The sequence below is a fragment of the Gopherus evgoodei genome, chromosome 1, assembly GCF_007399415.2.
Source record: "Gopherus evgoodei ecotype Sinaloan lineage chromosome 1, rGopEvg1_v1.p, whole genome shotgun sequence".
NCBI lineage: Eukaryota > Metazoa > Chordata > Testudines > Testudinidae > Gopherus > Gopherus evgoodei.
Window position 1 is genome coordinate 23,573,721 of NC_044322.1, and position 23,210 is coordinate 23,596,930.

A 23,210-nucleotide genomic window follows, 5' to 3' on the forward strand; every position below is an offset into this window, starting at 1 on the left:
TGATACATAATTGGTTAAACAACCACAAATAAAGAGTAACTACTAATGGAATTATGTCAGATTGGAGGTAGGTCCCAAGTGAGATCCCCAGAGATCTGTTCTGGGTCCAGTGTTGTTTAATATCTTTATTAATGACATGGATGTAAGAATAGAGAGCATGCTGACCAAATCTGCAGATGACACAAAGGGAGCCTTGCCAACACTTTTGAGGATAGAGCTAAAATTCAGAGGGATCTTGATAAACTGGAGAACTGAGCTATAGACAACAAAATGAAATTCAACAAATACAAAAGTAAGTTGCTACACTTAGGGAAGAAAAACCAAATGCACAAATACAAAATGGAGGATAACTGGCTTGGCAGCAGCACTGCTGGAAAGGAGTTGTGGTGGATCACAACCTCAACAGGAGTCAGAAATGCGATGTTGTTGCAAAAAAAGCAAATGTGATTTTAGGTTGCATTAACAGAGGCATAGCATGCAAGTCACAGGAGGTGATAGTACCACTCTACTCAGCGTTGATTAGGTCTCAGCTGGAGTACCGTGTCCAGTTTTGGTCACCAGTGTATAGAAAGGATGTAGAAAAACTGGAAGGATCCAGAGGCCAGCAGCAAAGATGATCAAAGGGATGGAATGCAAGCTATATGAGCAAAGGCTGGGGGGAACTGGATATGTTGAGTCTGGAAAACAGGCGATTAAGATGGGACATGATAGCAGGCTTCAAATACTTGAAAGGCTACTTTTAAAGAAGATAGAGAAAAGTTGTTCTCTCTTGCCGCAGAGGACAGGACAAGAGGCAATGGGTTCAAACTACAGCACAACAGATTTAAGAAGATTTTCCTGAGATTTAATCCTAACTGTAAGAATAGTAGGACAATGGAACAGACTGCCTAGGGAGGTTGTGGAAGCTCCTTCACAGGAGATTTTCAAAAGGAGGCTGGATAGCATCTGTCTTGGATGGTTAAGACCCAACAAATCCTGCATTTTGGTAGGGGGTTAGACTAGATGACCCTTACAGTCTCATCTAACCCTATGGTTCTATGATCTTGTTCCTCACACTCCCTTCCTGTCATTTCTAACAACAGCCACACTCTACCTTTCCAGAATTCGAAATCAGATGACGACACTGTCATTTAATTCTGGAATGTATAACCTGCCAAGGCAAGAAGTTTCAGAGAAACAATTAGACCGATCTCTAGGGCTGGTTCTGGATCTGCAGTGCCATTCTGTTCTCTATAAAGCACATTTTTTTGTTGGTTAATCTTCACACAGAGCTCCCATTCATAACCACGGGACTTCCAGTTGTGATACAGGCTCAGCATATGATGGTACCTGAATTCTGGGTACATAACAACATGATGACAACAACAATAATATGCCTAGCTTTTATATAGTGTTCTATATCAGTAGATCATAAGAATGGCCATACTGGATAGATCCATTGTCCATCTAGTCCTGTGTCCTGTCTCATCTGAGAGAAGGACTTTTGCCCTTACTGTAGTGTTATAAATGTATATGCTACTATGTAAATCAGTCTGATTTGTTTATTTCTCAGTGAGTCTGCACCATTCTTTACACAAGGGACTGACAGAATAGGAGGACAATATTGGAAAGTTCAGTATGTGGAATACACTGATGACAAGTTTATCAGAAAGAAGAACCGAACTGAGGCTACAATGCACCTTGGAATACTTGGTACCGTAAATATTTTCAGGTCCTATCACTGCCTCATTTGTAAGCATGCAATTCCAATCCATCTCAGTGGGAATTTTGTGAATGTAGCTATTAGAAAAATCAGCCCTGTTCTGTAGAGGGGGCAATATTTTTATGCTTGGCACTTTTTCTAAGTGACTCATTTCCTGCTGTGTTTTCAAGGCCCAGTTATCAAGGCTGAAGTGGGAGATACTTTGTTAGTTACTTTTGCCAACAAAGCTGAGAAGAACTATAGCATTATGCCCCATGGTGTGAGCTATAGCAAGCAATCAGAAGGAACCTCATATTTAGATGGTAAGTTTCAGTTGTGTGTGTGATGAAGGTAGGATTGTTGCCATCTGATTTACCTGAAGCTAACTCTCCTCATCTGTAGCATTATAGCTTTGTCTGCTTCATATAGTCATAGACTTCAAGCCCAGAAGGGATCCTTAGATCATCTAGTCCAGTGGTGGGCAACCTGCAGCCCGCAGGCCACACATGGCCCATCAGGGTAATCTGCTGATGGGCTGGACCATTTCTTTGCATTTGCACAGCCACCCACAGCTCCCAGTGGCCACAGTTCACCGTTCCCGGCCAATGGGAGCTGCAGGAAGCGGCGCCCCCCACCACTGATCTAGTCTGACCTTCTGTATAACACAGGCTATAGAAATACATTCAGTTACTCTGTGTTGGATCCTCCACTTGGATTTGCACCAGACAATGTATTGGAGACAGGGCCGGCTCCAGGCCCCAGCACAGGAAGCAGGTGCTAGCGGCAGCCAATGGGAAGGGGCAGCATGTCCGGGTCTTCAGCGGCAATACGATGGCGGCTCCCTCAGTCCCTCTCGAAAGGAAGGACCTGCCGCCGAATTGCTAACGAAGAATGAAACGGTGCGGTAGAGCAGCCGCCAAAGTGCCGCCGATCGTGGCTTTTTTTTTTTTTTCTGTTTGCTGCTTGGGGTGGCAGAAAAGCTGGAGCCAGCCCTGATTGGAGACTAATAGATATTTTCCCATCTTGTAATGTCAAATGAAAATCGTGGGCCAGATTATATCTCAGTTATACTAGCGGAAATCTAGAATAAGTCAACTGAAGTCAATGAAGCTACACTGTATTTGCATCGGAGTAACTGATATTAGAATCTGGTACCATATCCCATGCATCCAACAAAGTGGGTATTCACTCACGAAAGCTCATGCTCCAAAACGTCTGTTAGTCTATAAGGTGCCACAGGATTCTTTGCTGCTTTTACATATCTCTTTGTTTGTCTTGTTTTTTTAAATATTGCAGTTCTTTAGGATATTGCTGTTAATAATTCAGTATCTGATCTGAGCTACTTGTTTTTTCTGCCCTCTTCCGCCTCTCCTCACCCGCCCTCCCCCCAGCTGTAACGGTAGCATTGTTTTGATGTTCTGATGTTCTAATCACAGTGGCATATTGTGATAAACCTGGAACATTGAGCAGCACTGGAGGTACCTTTTGCCCTATGTAACTGGAAAGCAGCAAAGCAGTTAATCCTTGTAAATATATAAATGTTTATGTGAAAACTCCCACATTATAAATTAGGCCTAAACATTCTAGTTCCCTAATCTGAGGGCTTGTCTACATCAGAAAGTTGCAGCGCTGGTGAGGGAGTTACAGCGCTGCAACTTAGGAGGTGTACACATCTGCAGGGCACCACCAGCGCTGCAACTCCCTGTTTGCAGCGCTGGCCGTACTCCCGTTTTGTCTCGGGTGTAGAGGATCCAGCGCTGGTGATCCAGCGCTGGTCATCAAGTATAGACACTTACCAGCGCTTTTCTTGACCTCCGTGGAATAAGCAGGTATCCCAGCATACCTGAGGAAGCCTCTGGTAATCAAACTGGTCTCCTTCCCCAGCTTGCTCTCGCGTTCCCCGAACTCCGAGCAAGCAGGTCTCCTTCCCTGAGGTTTGCTGGGTGGTTCCGGGAACGCGAGAGCAAACCGCGGCGAAGCTGGTCTCCTTCCCTGGTTTGCTCTCGCGTTCCCCGAACAAGCAGGTCTCCTTCCCTACGGTTTGCAGGGTGGTTCGGGGAACGCGAGAGCAAACCGCGGCGAAGCTGGTCTCCTTCCCCGGTTTGCTCTCGCGTTCCCCGAACAAGCAGGTCTCCTTCCCTACGGTTTGCAGGGTGGTTCGGGGAACGCGAGAGCAAACCGCGGCGAAGCTGGTCTCCTTCCCCAGCTTACTCTCTCGTTCCCCAAACCCCCGAGCAAGCAGGTCTCCTTCCCTGCGGTTTGCAGGGTGGTTCGGGGAACGCGAGAGCAAACCGCGGCGAAGCTGGTCTCCTTCCCCGGTTTGCTCTCGCGTTCCCCGAACAAGCAGGTCTCCTTCCCTGCGGTTTGCAGGGTGGTTCGGGGAACGCGAGAGCAAACCGCTGCGAAGCTGGTCTCCTTTCCCGGTTTGCTCTCTCGTTCCCCGAACCCCCGAGCAAGCAGGTCTCCTTCCCTGCGGTTTGCAGGGTGGTTCGGGGAACGCGAGAGCAAACCGCGGCGAAGCTGGTCTCCTTTCCCGGTTTGCTCTCGCATTCCCCGAACCCCCCTTGAAGCCGCCCAACAGCGCTGCAGTGTGGCCACATCTAACACCACTTGCAGCGCTGGTTGCTGTAAGTGTGGCCACTCTGCAGCGCTGGCCCTATACAACTGTACTAATACAGCTGTAACAACCAGCGCTGCAAAATTTTAGATGTAGACATGGCCTGAGAATATCTCTGCATTGTCTCTGTAACACCTTTGGTCTAATTTAAAGCATTCAACAGAAGGGCGAGTCACTTGTTGGCTCACCTGCTTTGTTTCGACTGCCGTGGCAGTGCTCTGAACTAATGCACAGGACATTCCCAGCAGAGACTTGTACAGAGCGAGTAAAGGGGAAATGTAAACAAACTAATGAAATCAATACAAACAGCAGCAGCACATTCTGTTATGCTTTCGATCACTGATCTCCCGGCATGTAATGTGAGCATCCAGGCAGCCCGCAGTGTTGTTCTCCTGAAACAAGCCTTCATGTCATTAGTAAAGACCCTGCTGCCGCCCACATCAACAACCGTCCCCTGATTGACATGTGCTTCTGCTCTGTCTGCTCATATTCACGTTCTGACCTCAGTGGGAGTTCTCTAATAATAGGGCCCTAGGCGACGCATGTGGCCATGCTTGGCATGGATTGGCCTAAGTAGCTAATTGTACCTTGGGTGCATTATATTGCTTTTTTTGTTATGACATCTAGACATATTCTCCTGTCCTGAAGCTCACTCCTGTTCTGTGGCAGAGCAATGCTATTTTGTTTACATTCTTCAGTATAACTTTCTGCTTCTGCATTCTTTGTAGTGTGGCTTGTAGCACATATTATAGCCTCAAGTAATAATATTAATATACTCGTTCATAGTCCATCTAAACCTTCAAATGTATCCTCTGTGGTCCTATGAAATATTTCAGGAGCACAGTTGAAGTAAACTGACACAGAGAGAATAAAATGCACACAGCCTGCCAGTGGCAGACACATTTAACTGCAGTGAGACAACCAGCCCAATCGATTTCTTCAATCTTAAAGCACATTTTGGGCCTGCTTTTGCTCACATTGAAGCCAGTGGATGTTTTGCCATTGTGTTTGAAGAGTGCAGAATTGACTCATTTTTCTAACCATCCTAGAAAGTCCCTTTTGTAAGTCTTCACTCAGTGGTACTGGCAATCTCTATGGCAGGTGTGTTACTAGTTTAACATTGTCCCTGAGTTTGCAGTGAATGGAAATATACCAAACCTTTGCATGACAGTACCCCCTTCCAAGTAAGTCACAACATATAAAGAGCAAGCAACACTCCTGAGACCACAGCAAAGTTTCTGGTGTGCTGTTGCAGAGCCAGAAAGAAACAGATAACAAAGTCTGAATTCAGTGGTAGTCGTGTTAGTCTGTATCAGCAAAAAAAACGAGGAGTCCTTGTGGCACCTTAGAGACTAACAAATTTATTTGGGCATAAGCTTTCGTAGGCTAGAACCCACTTCATCAGATAAATGTGTTAGACTCTAAGGTGCCACGAGGACCCCTCATTTTTTTTAGAGTCTGAATTGTTAAGCAGCCACAGCTGCACCTGCTGTCAATGGGAGTTGGGCATGCCCAGCCCTGTTGAAAAGGGCAGTGAATATTTGGACAGTATTTGAGTTTTTTTTTTGCTTAGAATGGAGAATGTGTCTTCAGGAACTGACTGTGACCAACCTTCAACTATTACTTACTTTCTGGGAAATGGAAGAGAAGTGTAATTTTTTGGGGAGGCTGCTTTTATTTGTTTTGTATTTTAAGGACATTGGAAGCTAGGAGCACATGTTAAACCCTGTGAGACCTTCACATACAAATGGAGAGTCCCTGAAAACGTTGGCCCAACCGCCAGCGATCCACCATGCCTGACCTACCTGTACTACTCAGCATCTGATCCAGTCATGGACACCAACTCTGGCCTCGTGGGACCTTTGATAGTTTGTAGAAAGAACACTTTGAATCATGATGGAACACAGGTACTAACTGTGTTTACCTATCCTGAATGGCATGATTTGGTGATCTGTGGAGAAGGTCACATCCAGGTCTGAATTGCACAACACGGGCTCAGCCGAATTAATAAAATATTGGAAAGGGTAAACAAATATCATTATTCAGGGTGGAAGCTCATCAGTGGAAGCTAAGTGTGTTATAGTTGTACCTTCGTTTTTTCCGCTTTCCCTGAAGCACGACATTTGTTTATTTCTATCATTTGTCATACAGACTAGAGCTGGACCCAAGCTATGAAGTTCTGATCTGGCTCTGAACTTCCCCATAGTTGGAGGTGTTTGGATCTGGACACAACATTGACATTGGGGCCAGATGCAAAGTTTGGATCCAGATCCGCATCTGAACATCATCATAGTTCCTGGGTGTTCAGATCAGGGGCTTTCGTGTGTGCCTATCTCTGTGGGTCTCTGTGTGTGAGTTAATATGTAACTCAGATAGCATGGTGACAAGTGCAGTATAAGAAGCTATACACACTAAAGTAGAACCTGAGTCCTCAATCTGGGGGTCATGAACAGGTCTCATGGAATCATGAACAACCTACCTTTCTTTATGGCTGAATGGAAAAGGCCCTGATGTGACATGGGGTGCTGGTATGGAGAAGGTCGAGAGCAACTGAAGCAGAGTATTTATTTTGCTATCACAAAGTTCATAAGAAAAAAAGTCTTTACATGTGTAATTCTACAGGCACCTTTCTTTTTAATGCATTTGCTTCCTCCCTGACTGCAGAAAGGAATAGACAAGGAATTTTATCTGCTCTTCACAGTCTTTGATGAGAATCTCAGCTGGTATCTTGACAAAAATATTAAGGTGTTTACTGGGGACCCCTCAAAGGTAAACAAAGAAGATGAGGATTTCCAGGAATCCAACAAGATGCACGGTATGGAATCTGTAAAGAAGACTTTCCAGAAATATTTAAGAAGATGAATAGTGAAGGTGTAAGACTTACCAAATTTTGTCATCATTCATTGTAGGGCCAGATTCTGATTCCTTAACTCACACTGAATAGTACTTTGCTCCCATTGCAGTAGATAAGATTACATCTCATTCTGCATCTCAGCATGTGTAAGGGGACCAGAATCTGGCTCTTAGGCACTATCCTGATGGGCCCAAGACACTCTGACTGACTAACTGTATGACCTGGATCAACTCACTTAACCTTTCTGTGCCTCAGTTTCCCTGTCTATAAAATGAAAATAATCTATTACACTTATGCAGTTAACTGCTCATATTACATCAATTAATTATAAAGGAAATATTGTGAAATAGTATGCATGTGGTGTCTATCAGCATCACATACTTTAGATTAACTATGCAGGTCTTAATTAATTTCCTATAAACTCAGAATTGGGTTTGTTCAACTGATTATATTTAATTCTTTCAGTATGAGGCAATATCTCTTAATAGTTCCTTATGCTGACATGGCACTTTTCATCCAAGTATTGCAGAGTGCTTTACAAACCTTACTGATCTTAGCTCCAATAAAGAGGAATTACAGCCTCACTATATAAAAATGTACATTGAGGCAAAGTATAGTTAAGTGACTTGGTCTATGTAACACGGGAAGGCTGAGTCACAGCTGAGACTATAACCTAGGTCTCCTTTCGCCCACTCTTTGCCTTAACCATCAGTGTATTGGTGTTTTCTAATTTACAGGACTGCTGTGAGGCTTGCATAATGTTAGCAAAGCACTTTGAAATGCTTGGATGAAAGCTGCCATCTCAGTGTAAAGAATTATTAAGAGATCCCACTTCACAGACTAAGAATGAAATCTAACAGTAGCTCAGATACCCAGACAGGAGTTTATAGGAACAGCATTAAGGCAATTAATCTTCTGTACTTGATGTTGATAGGTACCACCTGTGCAGTGCTTCGCAGAAGACTCTTCCTAATTAATTAACATGACATACTCTGTCAGAGTTCCCTGGCTAGACATGCTAGCAGAGTATTTGCAGAATTATGACACATCTTACTAACTAGACTGTCTTCTCCTTCAGCTGTAAATGGCTACTTGTTCGGTAATCTGCCAGGATTGGTGATGTGCAAGGATGACAAAGTTTCTTGGCATATGATTGGCCTAGGCACCTTCACGGACATGCATGGAGTTCATTTCCAAGGAAACACCATCCATTTGAGCGGGAGGACAAGGGATACACTGCCCTTGTTTCCGCACTCATCAGGGACGGCACTCATGCAGCCAGACCGTGTGGGTATGTTTTTGAATTTCTCTGAGTATTGCTCTGTTCACAGGAATCAAAGGGCTTGGTTATCACGTATGTTAAGGCCCATATACAGTGCTCTGGAAATGTGAAGGGGCCACAAAGTATGTGTGAATCTAGGAGCCTTAATTCGGGCCAAAGTTCTTTATTGCCAAGATGCTAGAAATCAGGTAAGTATTTACACCAGGGAACGAAAGACAGCACCCCCACATTGATGGGCATGGGATAGACTGACAAACAGGCAGAAAGGATCATCATAAAATGTTCCATAACTCTAAATAACAAAATAAAGGTAAAATTCACTCCCATGAATAAGGTCAGCAACCACTTAAGATCTATAGTGAGGTCTTAAGTAGGACTGAAGTAAGCCATAGCCTTGTGCCTCTGTACTGGACTCCGTTTCGCCTACAGAGTGTGCATAAAAGGTGTTCCCATTTCTCCATTAATCATCCAGTGATGTGATGTTTTCAAAATTAATATCGGACATATTCTGCACTCAGAGAAGCTTTGCAAACATTAAGGTCCAATGTTGTTTTCCTTTACACTGGTGTAACTCCAGTGGAGTTGTTACAGTTTTTCAACAGTGTAGTTGAGAGAAGAATTTGGCCAGAGCATTTAACAAACACCTGCATTGTGAGCTGGGGTGTTATTCCCCTGCTCATGTACACACAGTTGTGCCAGCTCTCCTACCCACCAGTTTCAGGAGGGTCTGTATTCTTCCTGGCTCAGTTGTGCCTGCTCTAGCGTGGCTACACTGCTATTTAGATGAGAGCTCTCATGAGTATGTGTATATGAGCACTGGAATCACACCCCTAGTTCATAGAATCATAGGGCTGGAAGATACCTCGAGAGGTTTTCTAATTGAGACCCCTGCACTCAAGGCAGGACTGAGTATTATCTAGACCATCCCTGACAGGTGATTGTCCAACCTGCTCCTAAAAATCCCCAATGATGAAGATTCCACAACCTTCTTAGGCAGTTTATTCCACTGCTTAACTAAACCACAGCTCTTGCTGTGAGCAGGATTCAAAGCTGAGCAGGGAAACCCCACTGGATTTCAGCTCCAATCCCTTAACCACTCAGCCATCACAGCTGTGTGTAGCTATAGTGTAGACATAGCCAATGTGACATCAATGGGAGTTATGAATGTTTATTAGCTAGCAGGATTTCTCTATTATGTGCTGAGTGTAAGTATGGACTAGAAAGAAAATTCTGTTCCAGCGTGCACCCTATGCAATGCCATCATCTACAATGGAATTACAGAGTATAAATCTTGGCCAGAATTTGGGCATCTGAACAAACAATAATCTACCTTTCTCATGATCCTGCACTAGCAAGAAGTTGGAGTGAATAGCTTAATGGATTTTTTTCAGTCTCTAACATCTGTGATTCATCTTAATTAAAGGATATCTTACTTCTCTATAACCTTGACTTTATAAGCAGTAGGGTGAGATTGGAATCTAGTATGTAGAGCAAGATTCTGAGAGTTAGGAAGCGTGGGTTCTACTTCTGGCTTGACCATTAAGCCACTGAGTTGGGCTTGAATACATCACTTAACTTCTCTGTGCCTCAGCCTGCCCAACTACAAATAGATCTGAAAACATTTACCTACCTCACCGGGGTATTGCAAGATGTAACTATTCAGAGCCAGATTGTGGCCAGCCTCTGCTTGGGTGCACAAGAAGGAGGATACAAGAAGCCTTGCCCATCTTTCGCACATTTATGGGAAGCCACCTCTCTCCTTTTAAGCCCTGAGAGCAAGAGCTATTCAGAGCTAGGCCCCTCTGGGTGGGAACCTCTCTAGAAGGACAGAGAGGAGTCACGGCTTCACCTAACTCTCTTTGCACTTGCCAGAGGGGATGGTCAAATGCTGCACCCTCCTATTTAGTATAGGCCCAAGCATTCATCCCTTATTCATGCTGGTGAATATGTGGGTGGCACAACTGGCCCTTATGTATTGCAGTAATTCCAAGTCAGGTCAGAGCCCGTTATGCCAGGTACAAACATCTAGTGAGAGTCGTCCCTTCCCTGAAGAGTTTACACTCTAAGGGCTAGTCTACACTAGAAGCACTACAGTGGTGCAGTTGCATCGAAGACGTTCCCTGCTGACAGGAGAGAGCTCTTCCATCAGAATAATAAAACCACCTCTTCAAGAGGTGGTAGCTTTCCTGCTGACTTAGCGCTGTCCACACCAGCGCTTAGGTCAGTGTCACTTTTGTCGTTCAGGGGTTGGCTTATTCACACTGCTGAGCGACATAAGTTATACTGACATAACCTGTAGTGTAGACAAGCCCAGAGGAATGGCACAACAGCTGTGCTCTCAGGAGCTCTGGGAGTCATTGTGGCACAGTGCCTTCCAGAACGTTCCCTGGGACAAGACTGCTCTGCACTAGTCACTCTCCTGGGCTGGGCTTTCACAGTGCAATCTATCTACTAATACAAGTATTGATGTTTGCAAAGCACTTTGAGACTATTAGATAAAAGGTGCTAAGTTCTTGTTCCTCACTTTACTATTTGATCAATGACTTCACATCTACACAGTTGTTCAGGTATTAACATTAAAGCTCTGGCACTGAATACGTGCCTAAAACACAAGCCAATGTTAGCAGAAGCTGAATGCCAACTAAAATGGAGCTGAAACTTCTAAGCAAGAGTGTTGTTCAGCAGCCTGCAGTTGGATTTGCTGCCCGATCCCACCTAACAAAATGGATAGGATGCCGTAGTGTCCCCGTTATATTCTCTGAAAGAATATCTGCAGAAAAAGAAATGGCATTGTAGTATTAGATAAATGGTGTTACTCCTGGGATAGCTGCCTTCAAAATTCTGCATCTGGAAGTGTTATACCCATAGAAAATGCAGCTAACTGGATGGTACTTAATGGTAGTGAGGGTTTGCTGGCCAGCTCATTTCTAAAAGCCAGCCATCTTATTGATAGTATTCCCTCAGCTAAAAGGGCTTATTCAGGTTTAAATAATGAGAAATAATTAAGGATGATGTTTAGGGATTTCTAGAGAAGATTATGTCAGTTCTCATGAGGGTAGCAAAGTTACTTGCTTTCTCAAGGATACAGTGGTCATGTTTTGGTCATTACATATCAGAATCAGTGAGGGAATATTCCCATTGATCCTGAAAAGACTTACACTGCAGGATCAAAACCATAGTTTGTAAATAGCAAAAGGAGATAAGTAGTGTATTTCCATTTCACTGAATGCATGGAAAGCCATATGTGTGTGCATCTGCACCTGTGAGGATCTCCACTTATCTTAGCAGGACTCTCTGAGAGAACAAGTGTCTGGCTGCATGGCTCTCAGTGCAAGAGCAGGTCTAGTTTGCTTTGGGGACAGGTTACTAAAGTATGAGGAATGGGGTTTTATCTTTAATCCTGTCGTTTTATCCTTTATATAAATCCCCAGTGCATTCCCTTGCAGGCATTTTTAAAGTGGTTTGCAGAACATTTGATCACTTTGTGGCTGGAATGAAACAGATGTATGAAGTGAATAGCTGTAGCAGTACAGCTCGCCCTGGGCAGCCCTATGGAACCATGAGAACATATTACATTGCTGCAGAAGAAGTGGAATGGGATTATGCACCTAATAAAACCTGGGCTCTGAGTGACAAAGATGCAAGGTACTGAAGTCAAATTAATGCCAAACTGTATTCATGGGTATTCATACATGCTCTGATGGGGAAACCTAAACATGTTTTTGGTTTCAGAAAAGCTAGCTAGTGCTTTTGGAGTGTGTTAGATGTTTGCTAAAACAGATATTTTCTGCAAAGAAGTTACAATACAATGTTTGTTTCTTACTGAGTAATGTGGTTTCTGGGTAAAAATTTAGAAAGTGCTTAAGTGACTTAGAAACCTAGTCTCATTGAAAGTCAGTGGCATGGAGGCTCCTAAGACCCAGATCATCAAAGGGATTTAAGTGCCTAGCTTCTCTTCTCAAAGGTATGAGGCACCTAGCTCAGGCACCTGTGTTACTTTTGAAAATGGGACTCGGTCTCCTAACTCAGGCACTTTTGAAAATGTTATTCTATATTTTTAGTTATTAAATTACAGCTCGGTTCTCTGGCTAACATTCCCTTGTGAGCTGATGCTGCTGAGGTTTTAGATTCCCTGGCAATGTTTTGGCCTTGGATTTCTCTTTTCAGTGCCCTTACCCCTGCTTCCTGAGCCCTTTCTGTTGGTCTATAGATAGATAAACACAGACCAGAGAGTGTAACAGTGGCATCTGGTGGCTAAATATATCATCACTTTGAGTTTAATATTATAGTGCCTTATAACCTCGGGATGGGACACAGCGTTCAGATCCTTATCTGAACTTTTCCAAAATGTGGGGTGGAGATAGCAAAGGGGTGGATCCAGGGTGTTGTTTCATCCCATTATAGGAACAGGACCAATGTGAACTCTAGTCATTTAGTAGCTATTTAAAAGAGAGGCTTTAGCTCAGCCAGAAGTTATGGGCTTGATGCAGGAGTTACTGGGTGATTTTCCAAGACCTGTGTTTTGAAAAAGGTCAGACTAGATGATCTTCTGGCCTTAAAATCTATAAATCAAGTTTTTAAAATGTAAAGTATCTTTACATTATTATTAATTGTAGTGGCTCACTAGTGGTTGGAGACCCCAACCAAGACTGAAGCCCCTCTGTGCCCTGAACAGAGCAAACACGTGAGACAGTCCCTGCCTTGAAGAGCTTACAGTCTAAGGCCCTGATCCTGCAACTGGCAATGTGCAGGCTGATCTCCATCTGGTGCTTCAGTGAAGTAATGTGATATAATGCAATAGAGTATTGCGCCTACAGCATTGGAACCACATTTAGCCACAGAGGGTCAGATTCTCAAAAGAATTCTGCTCCCATTTTGGCACATACATTTTCAAAGTGCTAAGCACCCAGCAGCTCCCATTAGCAGTAGGTGCTGATCACTTTAGAAAGTGTGGTCACTTCATTTATGCCTTAAGAAGAGCTGCTAAGTGCCAGGCTCTTTGAAAATCTGGCCCAAGATGACAGAGTTACATGCTCTGTTCTATATATACCCAAACAGATGGGACACAAAGAAATCCAACAACCCCAGGATAAATAAATGGGATTGAAGCGCACATACACTTTGCTGAGTCGATGCCTAAGAGGCTTGCCCAAGATCACATAAGCAGTATAACTACACTTGTCTCTTGAGCCTCTTGCCAATTTGAGGGTTTTCTTTTACAGTCATATATTCCTATTTGTTCAAATGTTTTTTATCTCTCCTGTTTCTGGGTGAAAGACCCACTCGAAACGGAGAAAACAGCTAAACTGACTGACAGTATGGGGAAAGAAACAGTGAAACTGACTCGGTCAACAAACTGAAAATTTAGAAAAGGTCATTCTTTCATTTCTTTCTGTTTTAGTAACCTTAGGAGTTAAAGTTCTTGTAACAATGGCAAGTCAGCAGGTTGATTGTTAAATGGATGGTGTCCCTTTATAGCTGTTTAGGGGGTGGGTTCTGGGCCTCTGTCACCAATGCTATTTTATAGGCAAGTGTTTCCTGGGTGCTCCACTTTGATGTGAATAAATAATTTACCTTTGGCTGGAGGAGTATAAAGGTCTTATCCTGCAGAAGCTTAAACACATGGGTAGCTTTACTTACCAGAAGCACTGCCTCTGAGGCTACGTCTACACTACAGCATAAAATCGAAATTACTAAAACTGGTTTTATAAAACCGATATTATAAAATCGATTTTATGCGTCCACACTAGGGCACATTAATTCGGTGGTGTGTGTCCATGGTCCTAGGCTACCATCGATTTCCGGAGCGGTGCACTCTGGGTAGCAACAGTGAAAGAATGAGACCAATAACTTTGATTTCCGTCCACATTAACCCTAAATCGATATAGTAATATCGATTTTAGGGTTACTCCTCTCGTTGGGGAGGAATACAGAAATCGATTTTAAGAGCCCTTAAAATCGATTTAAAGTGCCTTGTAGTGTGCACGGGTACAGCGTTAAATCGATATAACTGTGTAGTGTGGACCAGGTCTGAGTTCAGTGGGACTGCTCAGATGAATAAAGTTGCATACCCTCAATGTATGCAGGATCAGACACGACATTAAGAATCACACATAGTCAAGATGAAGTCAGAATAGTGTTTACTTGTATAGAAAGTAATTTACCTAAATAGAAATCAGGTCCAGTGAAAGTAAACTTTTTTGTTCACAGGGTTGTTGTAGCTGTATTGGTCCCATGATATGAGAGAGTCAAGGTGGGTCAGATAATCTCTTTTACTGGTTCACCCACCTTGTCTTTCCTTTTTTTTCTTATATTTAGGGTTAAGAAAAGTATTTACCTTTTCCACACGCTTTTTTAAAAAATTCTTTTAAAGCTAGTTTTGCCAGCAATAAGTACTTTGCTTTACCCAGTTCTTTATACTCTTGGACAGATAAGTTAGTTTGCCACAGGACTAGAACTACCAAGTACGAGAATTCAGGCATATCTGATTATTGTACTGGCTCATTTGAGGCCTGATTCAGTTACCATTATAGTTAATGGAAGGACTCCTGTTGACATCAGGTGGCTTTGGATCAGGTCCTTAGCTCAATCCTGCAAGATTCTGAGCACTCTCAACTCCCAGTTAAGTCAGAGTCACTCAGCCACTGCTAGGAACAAGACCTTATTGAAGATGAAGTAGCTCAGGTCTGTCTATTGGAAAATTCACCCCTGGTTGCAGCACAGTAGCCCTGCACCTAGTTAAAACACAGTATGGGCTTCCAGTATAGCCACAGCCAAATCATGTTTTTTTAACTGTTCTCCTGAATTCTGCTGCTATAGGGAAACTTGAACTCTGCAAAGAATTTCAGAGGCATCTATGTGCAATGCCCATTTACTGCCAAGCCTCCAAAGAACATAAAAGGGAGTTTGAACCTGACAACTTCAAAAAGACAAACGACTTCAGAAATATGTGCTAGTCTGGCAAAATGTACCCAGTTAAAAAAAATGAGGAGTACAAAGGAGCCAAGAAAGATAGATTTATTGAGGACCATTGGCAGTATGTTATGTAACAGTGTGGAAGAATCCCGAAAGAGTCACTTTCTCCTAACAAGGAACGTGATTAAAACATTGTCAGCTCCACCCTTGGCAAAGGATTGCTCTTTTATGTCCATGCAAAGTACAAAAGTTGGCATATGTTCTGCTTTCATTTTGCAAAAGCATGCTGTGAGCCAACCTAGAGACTCCCCTCCCAGAGCGCATCTTGAAGGTGACACTGCAATGAAAGGCCACTGCTCCCGGAAGAGAGTGGAAACAATCTCCTCTTTGTTTGTTTTTTGAGTGCCCCCTACTGACCAATCCACCTTTTTTTTCTAGTATTTGGTCCAAGATGCTGGGGTTGGGGATGGGGGGCGGGGGGAATTATGTAAACCTGGGGCAAGAGGACTGGATAATTGGAGAACCTTGTGTATACTAGCATTATGGTCAGAGCCAGAAATGTGTAACATATAGTAAAAGCATCAGTGGCTAGTGCAGGGATGGGCAGACTACAGCCTGCAGGCCGAGCCATTTTAAACTGGCCCATAAGTTCCTGCTGGGGAGCCAGGTCAGTGCCACACCATGCTACTTGGCCCCGCTGTGGCACTCCAGGCAGGACACCAGATGGGCCACTGCACCACAGGGCTCCCAGAAGCCATGGCATGGCTCCGCTCTGAGGGTCGGAGGCCTCTCCATGCCTAGGAGCCGGAGAAGGGACATGCCACTGCTTCAGGGAGCCGCTTGAGGTAAGTGCCGCTCGGAACCGACACCTCTGAGCCTCTCCCCATGCCCCAACCCTCTGCCCCAGCCCTGATCCCCCTCCTACCCTCCAAACCCCTCGATTCCAGCATGGAGCATCTTCCTGCACCCCAAACCTCTCAGCCCCACACCAGAGCCTGCATCCCCAGCCAGAACCTTAACCTCTTCTCACACCCCTGCCTAAGCCCTGATCTCCCTCCAAACCCCTCGGTTGCAGCCCAGAGTACCCTTCTATACCCTAAACTCCTCATCCCCAGCCCCACTCCAGAGCCCACACTCCCAACCAGAGCCCTCACTCCCTCCCACCCCTAATCCCAATTTTGTGAGCATTTATGGCCCACCATCCAATTTCTATTCTCTTATGTGGCCCTTAGACCAAAACGTTTGCCCACGCCTGGGCTGGTGTGTATCACTGCCCTCTTCTGGATGGAGTCAGAAATGCTCATTCTGTGTGTCAGGCTCTAATATTGGTTTAGGTAAAACTATTGCTGTAAAAGGCTGTGAGTTATCACCTTGCTGGTGCTATTAAGCCCAAATGGTCACAGTGATGAATATGATGGTATTCACCGATTTGTCACATGTAAGATGTAAAAGCCTTAAACTGAATGCTAAAGAGGTGTTCTCCAGCAAGTAATAAAGCAAATCTTTCATTAGCACTTTAGATAGTTAAATAGTTTGCACTTTTAATTTTTGTCTTTTTAATTTGCAGTTATGGGAAAATTTTTGTAAGCCCAGGTAAAGGTCGGATTGGTTCAAAATACAAGAAGGTGGTTTACAGAGAGTATACAAACGGAGAATTTACAGAGCACAAACTGAGATCAGCACAGGAGGAACACTTGGCAATCCTAGGCGAGTAGCTCTTATAACTCACAGAATATATCAAATGTAAGAGAGCATCTCTTTCCAAAACCAAACAGGTTGTGTGGTAAAGTACCTTCTTCTCCTCAGCAGGCTCAGTCCTTTTTAGCCTTGGAGACACAGGCTTGGGCAAAGCAAACCCTTCTAGGGGTATGGCTACACTTGAAATTTCAAAGCGCTGCCGCGGCAGCGCTTTGAAGTGTGAGTGTAGTCAGAGCGCCAGCGCTGGGAGAGAGCTCTCCCAGCGCTGCACTAAGCCACATCCCTTACGGGTGTAGCTTGCAGCGCTGATTACACTGAGGCTTTACAGCGCTGTATCTTGCAGCGCTCAGGGGGGTGTTTTTTCACACCCCTGAGCATGAAAGTTGCAGCACTGTAAAATGCCAGTGTAGCCCTGGCCTAGGTAGCATAGGGTCTGGCTAATCCTTCCCTCAATCAGACCCTTGTGCTTGTTTTCTCCCCTTCTGGGGACAGGGCACAGCCTTTCTTGCTGGAAGGGTTCAGAGCCTTGCTACACCTAACTTGCTGGCAACTTCCCTGCTTCTCTAACTCTCCCTCCTGCTTCTGCCCCCAGGGAGGGTTTAAAAAGGTCTTCAGCAGTTGGAGTCAGCTGAACCTAATTAGTTCCCTGGCAACCCCTTTTCCTGCTGAAGCTTATTTCCCCCTGGTTATCTCTTCTCAGTGGATTGGAAGAGGCCTTTTAACTCCCTGGGACTAATTACTGCCCCTCCCTTGGTAGCCATTTGTCCTGGGTTTGCCACAGTTGTGTCAGTTTTGTTGTAGAAGGAAACAATGAACACTTGGATTAGTCCCAGCTTTTTCAGTGGTTTTACACACATTTTAATCAGTGATTGTAAAGACAGGTATTTCCAAACAGGAAGCAGTTTGTTGGAAGTATGTAGCACATATAAGAGTGCCAAGTTTAAGATTTACCTATACCTTTAAAGATCTGCTGAACAGGTCAATGGGAACAGCTCTGGGGAGCAGGGTGTGGTTGCAGCAACAGAGTATGGTATGCTCCAAATTTGGACTCAGCCACAATTTGGGAATGTGCAAATTGTGTGTGTTTGTTTTTTGGGTGCTAAGTTTAATAAAACTACCCCAGGGCCTGTCCCTGGTAACAAGTACATCCAGCTAGGATGGACAAACACAGACATTTCCAGCATCTGCCTTAGTTTCGTATGCACAGTGGTTTTTTTTGCTATGTTCTGGTGGGCAGGCAGGTTGGACTGGATGTTAGATGTTTGGGTTGAGATTAGGAGTTGGAGAATTGGAAATGTTACCTGTGTCCTATGGAATGATCATCACCTCCTGTGATTTAGGGATGGGGCTAGAGCTGGTCAAAAAATGCTATGGATTTTCTGGGAACATTTTTGAAAGTAATTAAAACATTCCTTTTTTTAAAAGGTTCATGAAAACTTTCCTTTTTTCCCCAATGAAAAACTGAAAACCAAAAAAAGGTTTGAATGATTATACCATGAGACATAATCAGTTGTTTTCAGTTTCTGAAAAAATTGCCGTTAACATTTTCATTTGTTAAAAAAATCCAGCTCCCTCCCCCACCCCCAAAAACCATTTTTCACTGGAAAAAATTTGACTTTTGACTGGCCATATTTGGGACACCCTCATCTGCTGGGGTTAGGGACCTGTTTTGATGGCCTGTCCCTGGAGGCTGATGGAATCTGACCATTTCTGATGGGCTCTGAGGGAGAATATTGTTTCTCTAAGGTCATGTGTACACTACCATTTATGTTGGCAAAACGTACGTTGCTCAGGGGTGTGGTTTAATTATGCTGAGGGGAGAGTTCTCTCCTGTTGGTGTAGAGCGGCTACACGAGAGATCTTACAGCTGCATCGGTACAGCTATGCTGCTGTAAGGTCTCTAGCCTATGAAAATAACTCTCAGTGAAGTGGCTGTTAGCCTCTTTACAGTTTTGAACTCACAGCATTTCACGTGTGGATTTACACTGATTTCTCTTTACTTTCATTATGAGCAACAGTGACATGTCACAAAAGTAAACTTCCAAGTTAAACGCTAGCAAATTCTACAACTTGTAAAAATAATATTAAATATCTGTTTCTGACCTGACTTCTGGACAAACTCCAGTTTTCTTTATTTTAAAAGAGCAACGTTAATTACCATAGCTTGTTGTTTTCATTTAGGGCCCTTAATCCATGCAGAGGTTGGTGACTCCATACTCCTTATATTTAAGAATAAAGCTGTCAGGCCCTATTCAATAAGTGCACATGGCATAGAAGAAGTGGGTAGTGGAGAAAGACCTGGAACACTAATCACCATGCCTGGTAAGTGTGATCATTTATTCTTGAGCAACAGAAGAGCTCCTTAAATCTTATATGAAGAAGTCATTTTAAAAATCAAATGGCATTCCTTTTTTCAAACTTTCTGACACCCTCACATCTTTTTGGGCACAGTAAATTCTACTTTTATCTATCTATATGTCTGTCTAGCTAAGTTCTTATTATTAGTAGGCTCCAGATTGTATAAGCTTGTTAGGACAGGGACTATGTCTTCACTTGTTTCTGGGGCACATCTGGACACTCAGAAACAATAATTAATACTACCAATGGCTCAAACTTTAAAATTAGGTGCCTAAATATAGATTTAGCAACTTTACTTTAGGCACACAGGAACTGAAAATTCTACCCAATAAAAACAAGAGAGATCAGGCTTGAGTAGAAGAGATCTCTTGAACAAATAGGAATCGGTATACAATATATTTCTGTTTTCTCTCGATCCCATGCTCAGGCAAACTCCCACTGAAATCAATAAGGGCCTGATCCAACTCCCACTGAAATCAATAGGAGTCTTTCCATTTACTCAAACAGGAATGCGATCAGGGCCTACGGGCCTAATCCAAAATCCAGTGAAGTCAATAGAAAGACTTCCCATTGACTTTAGTGAGTTTTGGATTAGGCCTAAAGACACCAGGAGTTTTGCCTGGGTAAAGGCTGCAGGATCAGGATCAGTAATACTGCTCAAACATGATGTTTACCTGAAAGAAGGTGTTACAATTGGAATTTTATGTTATACATGGAAACAGTGATGTCATTTAGTGGGCCAAACTCTGAATAGGCAGAAGCAGGCCCAAATCAACTGGAGTCAGTAGAGTTTATACCTGTGCTGCATTTGGCCAAAGGCTGAGATTTTAATAACTTAAAAAAACCCAAGGAATTCAGAGTTAAGGTTTCCAACAACATAAACTCTGCTTCTTTGTGCATCAACATTACAAATGGAACCTTCATTTAGAGTTGGCCAAAAAAGCTTACGCAGAACCATTTTCCATCGGAAAATTAGGTTCCATCAAAATTGAAATCAGGTTGATTTTGCTAAAATGTTGTTTCAGAAAAAAAAAATGGAGGGGGGAAAAAGTTCCAACTATGTTGAAACATCCTGTTTCAACATTTTCATAATGAAATGTTTCAATTTTTTGTTTTGAAACCATTTGCTATTTCAATCATTTAAATGTATTATATATTATAATATAATAATAAAAGTTGAAAGTGAAACTAAACTACACATTTTGATCAATCTGAATATTTTCCCCAGAATTTTCTTTCATGGAGAATTGTGAAATTTTGGTGTTTTGTTCCAAATCAAAACAAAAACAAATCCTGAAATCTCAAAATCCTTCACAGAATGGAATTTCCATCTTTCACACAGTTCACAAAAATGCATAAAATACAGTAGTTCCAAATGCTGCATGTTTGATTATTATATAATACAGTGCAGCTCGTTTGTATGATTCCTTTGTGTTCTGTTATTTTTTAGCTAATATACACGCTGTCCAGCATTGCAGTGTTATGATAGACCTTGTTGTAATGTGCACACTGGGGCCAGGTTACAGTAAAGTTGTAGGAAAGGTAGCCCTGATGTGCATGACTGTTAGATGATTAAAATCTCAACCTGAATTTTGCATTCAGATTAAGGTGACGAGATAGCAAGTGTGAAATATTGGGATGGGGATGGGAGGTAATAGATGTCTACATAAGAAAAAGCCCTGGATATTGGGACTGTCCCTATAAAATCAGGACATCTGATCAACCTAATTCAGCTCACCAGACTCTGATTTTTCAAAAACAAAGAAAATTAATGTATGGCCCATGCCTTGAGCACTGTCTAAAAAGCCCATCACATTAATCTATGGAGCAGGGGACCATGCCTCTTGAAATGTATGGTTGCAGAGTCCTCCCTTCACCTCTTTCCTTGACTCTTTTCAGAGAAAGGATATTTTTTGCAGGGGCTGGGAAATTACATAGAGAGAGGCAATATCCTTTATAGCCACTTTTCTCCTGGTCTCTGGCTTTCCATCGGTTTGGTTCCCAATGACAGTGGGGGAGCATAGGGGCCTGCAGTCATTCCTAATGACCTATCTTCCTCATTAAACTATTTCCCTGTGATTCTTAACCCTTTTGCAGTGTAACTCTTCTGCCAGATGGATTTGGGAGCAACAAGGGCCAGGTTTAATATCTAGAGGTTCCTCTTAACAATACAAAGCAGAATCTGCCCAAGCCTCTATGCCGTTATCTGGGAAAACTTACCACCCGTGGGTGCTTCTAAGAAGCAATACTTTCCCTCTCACAAGCACCGAGTCTGTGTATAATAAAAGGGAAAGGGAACCAAGCATTAGTCTGGGAAAACAACCACATTGAAAAGCATGCAGCTGTAAGGACAAACCTGACCCCACAGTGTGCTGGGCACTGTCCTTTGCCTCAGTTTTCCACCCTCCGGTGGGAAATTCACACATCACTCTCCTCCACCCCACTCACAGTTGTTTGGCTTTGGTTAGCGAAGACCCACTGGAGAGGGGGAAGGTTAAATGGTGACTAGAACTCTTTTGGCAGAGTCCATACCACCAGGTACAAGCACTTGTCCTCACCGCCTCTCTCGTGCCCTCTGCTTAGTGCATGAGGTTCAGTTTAGGATGACTCCCTCAATCAGGGTAGGTTAAGCACAGTTCAGCTGCCCTTTACTCATACACTAAGGGTAACAACATTTCACTACCCCTGTACTCAACGCTGAAGTGATTTGTAACCCAACACCAGACAAAAGTGATCATTTTGGCAAAGTTGTGCCATCATGCTGAGGACTTAGGCAGAGTCAGCATAGAACCTGTGCAAACACAGTCTGTTCCTGAAGTCTTTTCCCTCAGCTCATCGTTAGACGTCAGGAGAGTGCTCACTCAGAACCTGCTTGCAGCAGTAAAGACTGGCTCACATCATTTCTACCCATTGTACTGCCATGCATACGGCTGGATTGTTCCAAACAGCCACAAAGAGTCCTGTGGCACCTTATAGACTAACAGATATATTGGAGCCAATACCTCTGTTAGTCTATAAGGTGCCACAGGACTCTTTGTTGCTTTTTACAGATCCAGACTAACACGGCTACCCCCTCTGATCATTGTTCCAAACAGTATCCATTAAAACTTGTTTCCTTTTAATTTGGTCTCGCTGTGGATCTTACCTTTTTTCCACACAGGGATGATTTCTATAGGACTTACCCACAGGCCATGTGAACTGAAAGGTTACTGAACAACATTCTTGCACATGAGAAATAAATGTGGCCTAGACTGTGCCCTTGCAGGGTCGTGCAGGTCAGGGGAGGGAAGGTCTTGCATGGTCTGCACAAGTGCCAGGCACAAACAGTCCTGAGCTCAGTGTAGCGCAGAAACTCCTCACTCCATAAGTCCCACAGCATCCAAAGTGGGAAGGTAAGAAAAAAGAGGAGGATGAGGCAGGGCAATGGCCATGCCCTCCCTCAATAACAGCCCACACAGCAGGGTCAACCCATGGAGAGGAATATACTGTGCCCCACAGAAGATTGGGTCACCAAATGAAATTAATAGGTAGCAGGTTTAAAACAAATAAAAGGAAGTTCTTCTTCACACAGCACACAGTTAACTTGTGGAACTCCTTACCTGAGGAGATTGTGAAAGCTAGGACTATAACAGGGTTTAAAAGGGAACTGGATAAATTCATGGTGGCTAAGTCCATAAATGGCTATTAGCCAGGAAGGGTAAGGAATGGTGTCCCTAGCCTCTGTTCATCAGAGGATGGAGATGGATGGCAGGAGAGAGATCACTTGCTCATTACCTGTTAGCTTCACTCCCTCTGGGGCACCTGG

At 43.5% G+C, this 23,210-nt stretch overlaps 1 protein-coding gene across 1 annotated transcript in view; it reads left to right on the forward strand.

Moving 5' to 3' along the window:
- Positions 1-23,210, forward strand: part of HEPHL1 (hephaestin like 1) — a 60,849-nt gene that overhangs the window by 23,387 nt on the left and 14,252 nt on the right. The window contains 8 exon segments of the mRNA XM_030559679.1: positions 1,553-1,692; positions 1,873-2,004; positions 5,994-6,205; positions 6,963-7,113; positions 8,231-8,443; positions 11,881-12,079; positions 16,917-17,056; positions 19,229-19,369. Coding sequence (XP_030415539.1) covers positions 1,553-1,692; positions 1,873-2,004; positions 5,994-6,205; positions 6,963-7,113; positions 8,231-8,443; positions 11,881-12,079; positions 16,917-17,056; positions 19,229-19,369 — 1,328 coding nt within the window.